This window comes from Meles meles, chromosome 15 (assembly GCF_922984935.1).
Source record: "Meles meles chromosome 15, mMelMel3.1 paternal haplotype, whole genome shotgun sequence".
Taxonomy (NCBI): Eukaryota; Metazoa; Chordata; class Mammalia; order Carnivora; family Mustelidae; genus Meles; species Meles meles.
In genome coordinates, this window is record NC_060080.1 from 25,717,535 (window position 1) to 25,731,279 (window position 13,745).

Below are 13,745 nucleotides of genomic sequence, written 5' to 3' on the forward strand. Positions count from 1 at the left end.
ATGACACCCTTCTTTTTTTTTTTTTTTTTTAAAGATTTTATTTATTTATTTGACAGAGAGAGATCACAAGTAGGCAGAGAGGCAAGCAGAGAGAGAGAGAGAGAGAGGAGGAAGCAGGCTCCCCGCCAAGCAGAGAGCCCGACGCGGGACTCGATCCCAGGACCCTGGGATCATGACCTGAGCCGAAGGCAGGGGCTTAAACCACTGAGCCACCCAGGTGCCCTCAATGACACCCTTCTTTATCAGTACATAAAGATCCACCTCATTCTTTATAAATGCTCCACAGAATTACATATGGGTATTCCAAAATTCATTTAATTCTTTTCCTATTGATGGACATTGAGATTGTTTTCACGGTACCCATTACTTTTGAGATGGAAGTCAGATCAATCATCCTTCGCTGGAGACTGGCAGAAAATGCTGAAAAAAATATAAGAGCGATAGCACGGCAAGATAGTAGCCCTGCGAACCAGTCGAGCGAGCCCTAACCGCAGCTGTCCCCACGGTAAGTTGACGACCAAGGTTCTCAGCGTAAGCAACTCCCCGGGGATAGCGCAGTCTGTAGAGCGACGGATCCCTGACGACGACGTAGCTGAATTGCACATTGGGAACTGTAGTTCCACACGGAAGAGCCCGAGGGGCGGGAGCTGCACACGCGCACTAGGAGCTCAGGGCAACAAAGACGGCGGCGTGCGCGCGCGCGCTGGAGAAAGACAAGGGCAGGCGTGCGCGTGCGCGGCCACCGCTCGGAGCTACCAGGAGGCTGAGAGGACACCGAGCGGGAGGGGCAGGAACCACCGACCGCAGGAGGAGGAAAGGGGTTGTGCTCCTGGCCGAGCGAGGAGAAAGGGGCGGGGCCGGCGAGCAGCGCGTGGAGGTGCCGAGCTCCCGGGACCGGCGGGCGAGCGGGTGTCTGTGGCCCTCGCCGTCCCAGTGGCCGCCGCCGTGGCTTGGTCGCCGTCGGTCTGCGGGAGGCGGGTTATGGCGGCGGCGGCAGTGGGAGCTGTGAATGAATTCTCCGGGTGGACGAGGGAAGAAGAAAGGCTCCGGCGGCTACAGCAGCCCGGTGCCTCCCAGGCCTCCGCCCCCCTGCCTGGCCCCCGCCCGTCCCGCCCCCAGACCGGCCCCCCCTCCCGAGTCGCTGCATAAGCGAAACCTGTACTACTTCTCCTACCCGCTGTTCGTAGGCTTCGCGCTGCTGCGTTTGGTCGCCTTCCACCTGGGGCTCCTCTTCGTGTGGCTCTGCCAGCGCTTCTCCCGCGCCCTCATGGCTGCCAAGAGGAGCTCCCGGGCCGCGCCGGCGCCGGCCTCGGCCTCGCCCCCGGCGCCAGTGCCGGGCGGGGAGGCCGAGAGCGTCCGAGCCTTCCACAAACAGGCCTTCGAGTACATCTCCATTGCCCTGCGCATCGATGAGGACGAGAAAGGTAAGTGCGGGGCTGGAGGGAGGGGGAGGCGGCTCCGGGAAGCAAGCTGTGGGGTCGCCCAGGGAGGGCAACACCTGCGTCCCTTTCCTTCGGGAGCGGGCGGTGCAACCCCGGAATTGATCTTCTCCCCCCGCCCACCCCGGGCGGCTTCACCGCAGTCCCACTCTTATCCTCTATGATTCTCAGTTAAACCTCTCTCCTTTCAGTCACCCTGGCTGTCGACTTTGTTTCAGACACCAGCCTTCCCCTACACTTCTGCATGAACCAAGTCCCTGTAAGACAGCCAGTCGTGCTGTTGACAGTGACAGTTGTTCTAGAATGACCACACGGATTCTTTCTTGCACTGTAAACAATGTGTGGCTTCCTCTGAGCCAGGTTTCCAAAAGGTTTCGGTATCGGAGAAGCTGTGTCTTGTTATAGGCTTTTAATGAAAGCAGAGTACTGTAGTGTCAAAAAAAAAAAAAAAAAAAAGAACAAATGGTAACTTAATTTTGAAAGGAACAGCTGCATATGATTATAGCTGAATTGGCATTTTTTAAAGTTTCGTGACAGTCATTTTATCAATATAACGACTTCTAGGTATTTTTTTATAAAGTTCTATTTCAACATGAAACTTTTGTCCCTGTTAGATTTTATTTCATCTAAATCAGTATTCCAAAGTAGCCTCCAAGTTTCTCAATATAACTTGAAACAGTTATATTTCTTTTATTTTTTTAGGATTTTTAATTTCTGAATGAAGGCAAGAATACTATATCCTTCAGATTTCTGAAACTAACGTTTTTAAGTCGTTCAGTGCACCAAGCACTGTACTGTTAGCTTTGTATGTGTTCTTTACTTAATCCTCACAATTACCTTATGAGGTGAAAGTACTGTTAGTATCAGCATGTTGCAGATGAAGGAACTGAGGCTCAAAAGATTAAAGCAGGTCATTCCAAACCTATGCTAATTCCTAATGAACACTTTTTTATGGAAGATGAGAACTGAAGTTAGGAGTCTTGCAACATTTTGAAAATCCCTCCTTTCATCCCTGCCTCCAATATGCAAAGATCTTTTTCCTGTAACTAACGAAGAAGTTTTTTTATCACTTCAGTTAGGTACTCATTTGCACTGTCAATTATCCAAAAAACAACATTCTGCAGGTCATTTGTAGAATCTCTTACTACTGTCAACTGCAGAAACTGTTCTAGAATTTAGTTTTGTTGAAACCTATTTCCTTTGTGGAACCTAGGAGTGAAAAGTATGATAGAAGAAGCAGGTGTTCATGGTTTTGATTGTAAGGACAGTGGAGTTTAAGAGAGTTCTAGGAAGGGGGCACCCAGCTCTCTCAGTGGGTGGAACATGCAGCTCTTGATCTTGGGGTTGTGAGTTCAAGCCTCACGTTGGATGTGGAGATTACTTTTAAAAAATCTATAGAAGAAGAGAGTTCTAGGAAAGAGTTCTGTTTAAGAAAAAAATACCATGTGTTTGTGGAAGGAAGTTTTTGTTAACTGTTTCATTCTGTACCATCTCTTGGAACATTGAATGATCCTTGGTGAGAATGAATAAGGGTACCATCATCCCTTCCTAGAGAAGCACTGTTTGAGTGCACGATCCAATTACAGTAGGGTCCCCAGAAGTTTACTAATCTAGGTCAAAAGATGTTTTAGAATAGGGGGAATACGTTTAAGGGTAAATTCATTGTAGTATTTAGGAAGAAAATGCCAGAAAATACAAGGAAATTTTTTTTTAACGCTGGGCAATGACAGCTGGGAGGTAAGATAAGAGGAGAGGACAAGGATAACCTAGGTATTTTAAAAAAGACCCGAGGCTCTTAGATTTAAAGAGAAAATCGGTTCCGTAAGGAGGGATAAGTGACAAGTAGAAATCAGACCTTTGGTTTCAAACTTATGACTTGTCTTATAGAGTATTACATATGTGACTACACCTATTATATTTAAATCTTCTAAAATATTTTTAAAGTATATTTTCAGCAATCCATAGATCACATACTCGACTCTCTACTGTTAATGTTTCTATTCAGAGTTTTTTGCTTTATTTGTACTTTAGTTTTTTGGGTTTTTTAAAAGATTTTTATTTATTTGACATAGAGAGCGAGAGAGGGAATACAGCAGGGGGAGAGGGAGAAGCAGGCCTCCCACTGAGTGATGCAGGGCTCCATCCCAGGACCCTGGGACCATGACCTGAGCCAAAGGCAGACGCTTAACGATTGAGCCACCCAGGTGCCCCTATACTTTAGTTTCTGAAGTAGACTTTAGAGTGGACTATGATAACTTTTTAGTCTGTGTTATACAACTGATGTATTATGTGCTGAAACTAATTAGTTCAAACTGAAACAAATTAGTTAAATATTCATTTTTCCTTAAAAAATGAATTATAGCTCAGTTTATATTGTCATAGTTCTTTTCTCATAATTTCCCCTTAGAATATTCAAACTTTTTGTACTTTAGCCTTAATCCAGTAGTTGCAAGAGTTTACGTTTACAGTCTGCTTATCTCTCAACCACCCTTGACAGTGTAAAATAAGAGAATTTTATTGTTCTTTCTCACTGTTTCAAAATAGATATGAATGGGTAGAAATAAATTGTCTTTAAAGCAGTCTTCAAAGTTTTCTTAACTTTGTGGTAAACTATCAAGGGGCTAGTAATGTTATGCACTGCCATTCCCTTAGTAACCTGACTTAGCTTCTAACTATATTGAAAGCCACTTTATTTCATCAGAAAAAGTGGGCTATTTCAGACTGTCATGGTGTTAATTAATTGAAACATTTGATGCCTTGAAATAATAAAGGCCAAATTAAATCTCATTTCAATAAGGTAGTGTATAAATATGGTTTATATGGTGACTGTTTATTTTGTATTTTATTCTTATGGCATAGTCAGCTTTGACACTGAATTTTCGAAAAGGCCTAAATTTGTCTAAAACCAAACTATTTAAAATAGAGAAGAATAACACAGTAATTTAATTACCTAATGTAAGGATATTTGAGTTCTGTTCATTAAAAAAAGCATTTATTGGATACCAGTTAATTTGCACAGCTCTATGCATTCTAGATGCTACTTAAGAAAACTCACTTCCTCTCCAGTAAGATGTAAGACAGCATTTGCTCTATGATCATTAAAATGTGTGTGTGTTTTCATGCATACTATATGTCTCATTTTTTTCAAGGAGTTAAATATTTTTTGGGGATATATAACTGTTGAACATCCTTGGAAAACTGATAACCTTTTATATCCATTATGTATATGGAGAAACTGAAATTTAAAGAGTGAACTCACATTAGCAGAACCAGGAACAGAGTTTAGGTGAACAGAAAATTATGCCCCTCATTATACTTTTTGCTTTAAGCAGGTTTTCTGTTTTGTAATCCTAATACTGGGCCCCTTGGAATACTTGAGGGAAAAGAGGAGGTTGTCATAGTGGGTCTTTGGATTAACCGGAACATGATCTAACATGTTTGGCATGGCTCCTGCAAGTAGACAAGCCCAAGATCTCCTGGGTAATAGAGTGGTGCAGGTTTTCTGGGTGTGGTTGATTACCTGGAGTATGTAGAACTTGACAGTAAGGGCCCAGTGTGTTGTATGAAAGAGAGTCGGTTTCTCAGGGTATTGTAGGAATGAAGAACCTGGGATCAAGGACAGAAATGGTCTAAATAGAATTCTTTTATATTTATTCCTAGTCAGCTCATATTTAAAACATTAGGCTTTTAAAATGTTGTCATACAAATTTGTATTCCTATGTAACTCAGCCTTGCACTATTTAAAGCACACACAAAATACCTTGCCTAACTATATTTTCAGAGTGATGATAGAGAATAGGGATCAGAGATGTCAGATTTGGTATACTTTCTTTTACCCCTAAAAACTGCTAGTCACTATTTTGAAAGGATTGATTTCAGACAATTAATGATTCTTCTTTAAAGTTTCCATGATTACAACAAAGAAAGAATTATTCGGATGGATGTATATTTACATAATATCACTCTTTTCCACAAGAAAAGCATTACCTTCTATTAAATACACGATATACATTTCCCATTTCTCTTCAAGAATATTTAATGGCATTTGCACTAAAGAGACAAAAGGCAGCCACTGGTAGGAACTTGGTCTCTTGCTCTGGTTTTTTTAAATTGCAATTTATATTTTCCCTAATGTAGAATACAGTTAAACCCTATAAAGCTCACCTGGTAACTAGATTCCTAAGAGTATTGTTAGTCATCCTGAGAACAGTTAAGGAATAGGCAGGCAGTAAATGGATATTAAATTATTGAAAAAAGGATCTTCCATAACCCTTCCTGCTTCTTTTTCACTATTGTATTCCCCATGTTCCACCCAATGGTAGTTGGCTTTTTGACATCTGGCAAAGTATAGATTCTCTGTTTCTCTACTACTTTTCGTCTTTTTTGACCTATAATACTCCTTGATCTATATAATACTAGTGAAGGTATTAATGAGCTAAGGTAGCCTTTTTTTTCTCCTTGTGAATTAACTACTCATGCTAGACATCCTATAGAATGAAACTTTGAGCACACTCAAATCTCAGCAGTTGTTCATTTGGTAAATGAGGAAAGCAAAATAACAAAATCTGTGATTATCCTAGAGACTATGTTTTACAGCTATGAAGGTATAGCATAGACATGTTAAACTTATTCGTGTGTCTTTGCTGCTCTTTGCAAATATTTTATGCTATAATAGAAAAGAAGAGAATTAAGTGTTGTTCTTAAGTGGGCTTTGTCAGTGTCTTTCAGTCAACCATCAGTAGAACCCCTGTGGCTGAACAAGTGGGATTTATTATAGAAGCAGGGAGAACACACATGATGGGAACCATGGCATCTCAGGAAAGGGTGCTAGAAATAACTTACAGGATTTGGCCTTATATCAGGTGATTTTGAGGAGGATTTAAGGAAGCAGGATTTTGTTCTGCATTAGATGCTGTCAGGAAGAGGGGTATTCTATGATTAAATATCTTGAATGTGATCTAGAAAGGGGGAAGGCCAGAATGAGGCTAAAGCTGTAACTGGTTGAAAAGCACTCATTAGCCTGAAGAGGAAGATGCTTGGTATTTCATGGCTTGGACAATATTCATGTTTTTCTGTGTTTAGACATGATTATGGAGTGGTCATGTTTGTCTTCATCCATCACAGTCACAAAGTGACCTTATCTGATGTTGATGTTCTGTGAAATTGCTTATGATCAACAGATCACCAGGTCTAGCAGTAATGCCAGGTCAGCTCCTAGTTACACCAAGGCCTGCCTGATAGTACCAGGCCAGCTCTTGGATGTCAGGGCCTGCTTTTCTCTTTCTCAGCTTTGAGGACCTAACTTTATCCTTTTAAAATTGTAGTGCCTAGTACTCAAAATGACATTTGAGTTCTGACTATTCAAGATCTTGGCAAAGTTACTGCACTGAGTCAGTGTTTGTAAAATACTTAGTGCCTGCACAGAGTAGGTCCTCAGAAAACAGGACTGCTGTTATTTAACAGTCCTTTTAAGATTATAGCCCCTGTGAGTTATTGTTAAACCTTGATACCTGGTTTCTGTTACGCTTTTTAGGATATACAGCCGCATAAATGACATTTGAGGAAGAAGGGGAATTATCTAAAGAGTGATATAAAAATATGTTTGCTAATTGTGACCCTCGGTTCAGAAAAAAACAGATGGAAGTCCCCCTTAAGGTCACTTAGTATCCTACCTTTATTTTATTTTATTTATTTTTAAAAGATTTTATTTATTTATAAATAAAGATTTTTGTTTATTTGACAGAGAGACAGCAAGAGAAGGAACACAAGCAGGGGGCGTGAGAGAGGGAGAAGTAGGCTTCCCGCTGAGCAGGGAACCTAATGTGGGCTCGATCCCAGGACCCTGAGGTCATGACCCGAGCTGAAGGCAACTGCTTAACTGACTGAGCCACCCAGGCGCCCTGACCTTTTATTTTAAAAGAGATAAAACTAATCATTTTGTACTCATATGTGAATATAATGCAAGCGTCTCAGAAGAGAATTTGGAAAATAAAATGTGTAGAAAAAAATTAAAGTTAGCTACTACCCATGGTAAATACAAAAGACTTCAAAGAAGATAAATTAATTCACATTCTTAACGTTTAAAGAAAATGTCCAAAACTGAAATGATTTCTTTACATGGGATTCAAAACCTTCCCAGTTAAATGGGAAAGTCTTTACTTCAGAGATAAACCTTGAAGTTGGAAAGTGAATGCAAGTATGACCTTTTTGCTGAATTAAAACACAGTAGAAAGTATCCTTTCTATAGTAGTGAACTATGAAAAGAGTAATCTGGGGGCTATTCGCTGATGCTTCATGATCCTGTGGTTTATTGCGGTTTAGCACACAATGAAATCTGTTGTAGGATTTTTTTTTTTTTTTAAGATTTTATTTATTTGAGAGAGAACCAACATGAGCAGGGGGTCCAGCAAAGGGAGAGGAAGAAGCAGATTCCCCCTGAGCAGGGAGCCCAATCCCAGGACCTCTGGATCATGACCTTAACCAAAGGCAGACACTTAATGGACTTAGCCACCCAGACTTCCCTATTGTAGGATTTTTAAAGATACCTGTTATTCTGCTAATTGTGACACTTGTAAGTTCCTAAAAGAAAATTGTGTAGGAAAATGAGTATATTTGTTCCGTGGAATTTTTTGTAAGCAGATACTAGAGGACTAAATAAGTAAAAGCAGTGGCTTTACATAACTTAAATGAGGAACCATCACAAACGTACACTGCGGATGCAGTTCCGAAGTAGAAGTATTTAAATTAGCCAACAGATGTACCAATTATAATAAATATAGTAAAAGTAATATTGATGTGCTGCTTTATTTTTTAAAGTATTGTCACATATCCTGTTTCACTGGATTTTTGCCACAACTCAGGGTTAGGTAAAAGAAATGTCATCTTGTTTTTAGGTTAGCAGAGTAAAGCTCAGTGAGATTAACTGACTTTCCCAAAGTCATATAGCTATTAGAGGATAATCAAGGGCTTAAGTCCCCGTATTGTAACATCATGAACACACATCCTCTCTCTCTCCATCCCAGACTACTCTTATTTTGTCCCTCCTTGTGGCAGTGTGGGTACTACTACTACTATCTGAATGAAAAGATGCAGTATATAATTCATAACTTAATCTACTATACTATACTACCTCTATCTAAAGATGGGTATCATTACTATTTCTGTTGCTTGTACACTAGCATATACTCAAAAATTAAAATAATGGGGCCCCTGTTGACTCAGTTGGTTAACCATCTCACTCTTGGTTGTTGGCTCAGGTCATGGTCTTGGGGTGGTGGGATTGAGCCATGTGTCCGGTTCTGTAGCTCTGTGCTTGGTGTGGAGTCTGCTTGAGATTCTCTTTCCCTGTCCCTCTGCCCCTTCCCCACCTTGTGCATGGGTGTGCTCCCTCCTCCCCCAATGATTAAATCTTTTAAAAAATTAAAATAATGAACAAATACACATATAGAAATACACATATAGAAAGTGAAAATCCTCTGTAATCTTATCCTTAGGGAGATGATTACCTAATAAGTTATCTGACCTTGTGTATTTATGTAAACATAAATATGTATTCATTTGTGGGGAAAAAATGTTGCATACAGACCTTTTCCTTAATGTATTGAGACTCTTTTCATTTCAATATACTTTATCAGGGGTGCCTGGGTGGCTCAGTCACTAAGCATCTTCCTTTGGCTCAGGTCATGATCCCAGGGTCTCAGATCGGGCTCCCTGCCCAGCTGGAAGCCTGCTTCTCCCTCTCTGACTTTCCCTGCTTGTGTTCCGTCTCTCGCTGTCTCTCTGTCAAATAAATAAAATCTTCTGAGAAAAATATATACTTTACTTTCTCCTTCTATTTCTTTAGTTTTTAAGTAAACTTTGGTTAAATTATATATAAAATGCATAATTACTGTAGTGCTTAGTGGATTTTCAAAGTAAACATAGCAGTTTGAAACCCTACCAGGTCAAGAAATAAGAGTATTCCTCCAGAAGCCTACTTTAGTGATGTTCTCTTCCACTTACTACCTTTCCCTATTCTTTGCAAAGATACCTACAATTCGAACTCTAACACTATAGATTCGTTTTGCCTGATCTTGAGCTTTATAAATGAAATCACATGGTAAGTTTTCTTTTGTGTGTGGTTTCTTTTGCTCAATATATGCTGGTCAAAAAATTAACAAGACCGTAAACAACATGTGTTGGAGAGGATGTGGAGACAGGGGAACCCTCTTATACTGATGGTAGGAATGCAAGTTGGTGCAGCCACTTTGGAAAACTGTGAAGATTCCTTAAGAAATTAAAAATAGAGCTTCCCTATGACCCTGCAATTGTACTACTGGGTATTTACCCCAAAGATACAGATGTAGTGAAAAGAAGGGCCATCTGTACCCCAATGTTCATAGCAGCAATGGCCACAGTCGCCAAACTGTGGAAAGAGCCAAGATGCCCTTCAACGGATGAAAGAATAAAGAAGAAATGGTCCATATATACTATGGAGTATTATGCCTCCATCAGAAAGGATGAATACCCAACTTTTGTATCAACATAGGACTGGAAGAGATTATGCTGAGTGAAATAAGTCAAGCAGAGAAAGTCAATTATCATATGGTTTTTTGGAGCATAAGAAATAACACGGAGGACATAGGGAAATGGAGAGGAGAAGGGAGTTGGGGGAAATTGGAGGGGAAGATGAACCATGAGAGACTGTGGACTCTTGAGAAACAAACTGAGGGTTTTGGAGGGGATGGGGTAGAGAGTTGGGTGAGCCTGGTGGTGGGTATCAAGGAGGGTACGTATTGCATGGAGCACTGGGTGTGGTGCATAAACAATGCTGGAACACTGAAAAGAAAAAATGGAAAAAAAATATATGCTGGTCCGATTTATTCTATGCTGTTGCACGTGGCAGTAGTTTGTTCATTTTCATTGCTGTATACCAAGGGTCACCACAGTGCTTAGAATGGGCCAGTTAGTAATTTTTTTTTCATTTTGTAAGATATAGATAATCTAAACTTTGCTGTTTTAGTCATTTTAAGTGTATAATTCAGTGACATTAAGTACATTCCCAGTGTTGTGCAACCATCACCACTGTACATTTCTAGAACTTTTTATCATTCCAAACAGAAGCTCTGTACCCATTAAACAATAACTCCCCACTCATCTCCCTTTCTCCTTCTCTCTGTCCTTGGTAATTTCTGTTCTGCTTTCTGTACCAATGAGTTTTCCTATTTCAGGTACCTTATCTAAATGGAATCATTAGTATTTTTTTGTATCTGACTTGTCTCACTTAGCATAATGTTTTCAAGGTTCATCACCCTTGCAACGTGTGTCAGATTTCATTTGTTTTTAAGGCTAAATAATATTCCATTATATGTATTTACTACATTTTGTTTAATCATTTGTCTATTGATGAACTTTGGGTTTTGCCATCTATTGTGAACAATGCTGCTGTGAACAGTAATATATGGCTATCTGTTTGCTTCCCTGCTTTCAGTACTTTTGAGTATCTACCTAGGAGTAGAATTGCTGGATCATATGGTAACTCCCTGTTTAATTTTTTGAAGGACTGAGAAGCATTTCCACATCACTTGTACCATTTGTACATTCCCGCCACCAGTGCACAAGGGTTTCCAATTATTCCACATTTGTTAGTTTCAGGGCTTTTTAAATAATAGTCTTCCTAATGGATATGAAGCACTGCCCCATCATGGTTTTGATTTGCATTTCCCTAATGATTTGTGATGGTGAGTGTTTTTTCACTTACTTATTGGCCATTTCTATGTCTTCTTTGAAAAATGCCTAAGTCCTTTGTCACATTTTGTGTTGGGTTTCATTTTTTTATTGAGCCATTTAGCAAATATTTTAAGCTCTCTGTCACAATATTTAAGATCTCTGAACATTCAAAACTCTCATATAGTAGGTGTGATCTAGTAAATTTTTTCTATTAACATTTAATGTATTATTTGCTTCAGGGGTCACAGGTCTGTGAATCAATCTTAAACAATTCACAGCACTCACCATAGCACATACCCTCCCCAGTGTCCATCACCCAGCCACCCTCTCCCTTCCCCAGCACCCCAGCAATGCTCAGTTTGTTGCTTGAGATTAAGAGTCTCTTATGGTTTGTCTCCCTCCCAGTCCCATCTTGTTTCATTTTTTCCCCTCCCTGCCCACCACGACACCCCACCCTGCCTCTCAAATTCTTCATATCAGAGAGATCATATGATAACTGTCTTTCTCTGATTGACTTATTTTGCTCAGCATAATACCCCTCTAGTTCCATCCACGTCATGGCAAATGGCAAGATTTGGGGGTTTCTTGATGGCTGTATACTATTCCATTTTGTATATATATCACCAAGACAGCGTGGTACTGGCATAAAAACAGACACATGGACCAGTGGAATAGAGTGGAGAGCCCAGATATGGACCCTCAACTCTATGGTGAAATAATCTTCGACAAAACAGGAAAAAATATTCAATGGAAAAAAGACAGTCTCTTCAATAAATGGTGCTGGGAAAACTGGACAGCGATATGTAGAAGAATGAAACTCAACCATTCTCTTACACCGTACACAAAGATAAACTCGAAATGGATAAAAGACCTCAACACGAGACAGGAATCTATCAGAATCCTAGAGGAGAACATAGGCAGTAACCTCTTCGATATCAGCCACAGCAACTTCTTTCAAGATATGTCTCCAAAGGCCAAGGAAACAAAAGCAAAAATGAACTTTTGGGACTTCATCAAGATCAAAAGTTTCTGCACAGCAAAGGAAACAGTCAACAAAACAAAAAGGCAACCCACAGAATGTGAGAAGATATTTGCAAATGACAGTACAGACAAAAGGTTGATATCCAGGATCTATAAAGAACTTCTCAAACTCAACACACACAAAACAGATAATCATATCGAAAAATGGGCAGAAGATATGAACAGACACTTCTCCAACGAAGACATACAAATGGCTATCAGACACATGAAAAAATGTTCATCATCACTAGCCATCAGGGAGATTCAAATTAAAACCACATTGAGATACCACCTGACACCAGTTAGAATGGCCAAAATTAGCAAGACAGGAAACAACGTGTGTTGGAGAGGATGTGGAGAAAGGGGAACCCTCTTCCACTGTTGGTGGGAATGCAAGTTAGTGCAGCCACTTTGGAGAACAGTGTGGAGACTCCTGAAGAAATTAAGAATAGAGCTTCCCTATGACCCTGCAATTGCACTGCTGGGTATTTACCCCAAAGATACAGATGTAGTGAAAAGAAGGGCCATCTGTACCCCAATGTTTATTGCAGCAATGGCTACGGTCGCCAAACTGTGGAAAGAACCAAGATGCCCTTCAACGGATGAATGGTTAAGGAAGATGTGGTCCATATACACAATGGAGTATTATGCCTCCATCAGAAAGGATGAATACCCAACTTTTGTAGCAACATGGACGGGACTGGAAGAGATTATGCTGAGCGAAATAAGTCAAGCAGAGAGAGTCAAGTATCATATGGTCTCACTTATTTGTGGAGCATAACAAATAACATGGAGGACATGGGGAGATGGAGAGGAGAGGGAGTTGAGGGAAACTGGAAGGGGAGATGAACCATGAGAGACTATGGACTCTGAAAAACAACCAGAGGGTTTTGAAGGGGCGGGGGGCGGGGGGGGTGGGAGGTTGAGGAACCAGGTGGTGGGTAATAGGGAGGGCACGTACTGCATGGAGCACTGGGTGTGATGCCAAAACAATGAACACTGTTATGCTGTAAATAAACAAATAAACGAATAAAAAAAAAAGTTTATTTTAGAGCACATGCATGAGTGGGGTGGGGGGGGAGGGTCAAAGGGGGAAGAAGAGGAAGTTGGCAAGAATGCCAGGCAGACTCAGTGCTGAGCGCAGAGCCTGACACAGGGCTCAGTCTCAGGACCCTGAGATCATGACCTGAGCTAAAATCAGGAGTTGGATGCTTAACCAACTGAGGCGCGCCCCCTGCCAAGGTGCGCCCCCCCCACCAAGTTAAGTTTTATATACAAAAACAGATGGCTGACAATATTTGACCTTTGGGCCATTGTTTGCCTTAGATTATGTAGTCCACTAAATTATTAGCTAATAACTTCAAGTGTAACAGTGAATGTAAGTTTCTGCCACCCCAATCTTCTTTTTATTTGATATAGTCTGGTTGGTTGAGTTTGAGTGTTAGTTGGGGCTATAGAGGGAAGAGAAATGGGAAACTAAGAACTGTAAAGTATCTTGAGGGCCTTTTGTGTCTTGGAGACCATTGGAAGATTTGATTTTTCTGCCATAATTTAGTCAAAAGGGTGATCAGTGGACAG

At 40.7% G+C, this 13,745-nt stretch overlaps 1 protein-coding gene across 7 annotated transcripts in view; it reads left to right on the plus strand.

The window, feature by feature from the left end:
* The first annotated feature begins 233 nt into the window (after window positions 1-233).
* The window catches only part of SPAST (spastin), a 57,454-nt gene continuing 43,942 nt past the window's right edge, over window positions 234-13,745 (plus strand). For 4 of the 7 annotated variants that reach the window (XM_045979647.1, XM_045979652.1, XM_045979648.1 and 1 more), the window contains exon 1: window positions 235-1,424. In XM_045979647.1, coding sequence (XP_045835603.1) covers window positions 1,010-1,424 — 415 coding nt within the window. In that variant the 5' untranslated portion in view covers window positions 235-1,009. Of the gene's footprint in view, window positions 1,425-13,745 lie in introns of all 7 variants that reach the window. The other 3 variants (XM_045979649.1, XM_045979650.1, XM_045979651.1) reach the window with 2 other exon arrangements.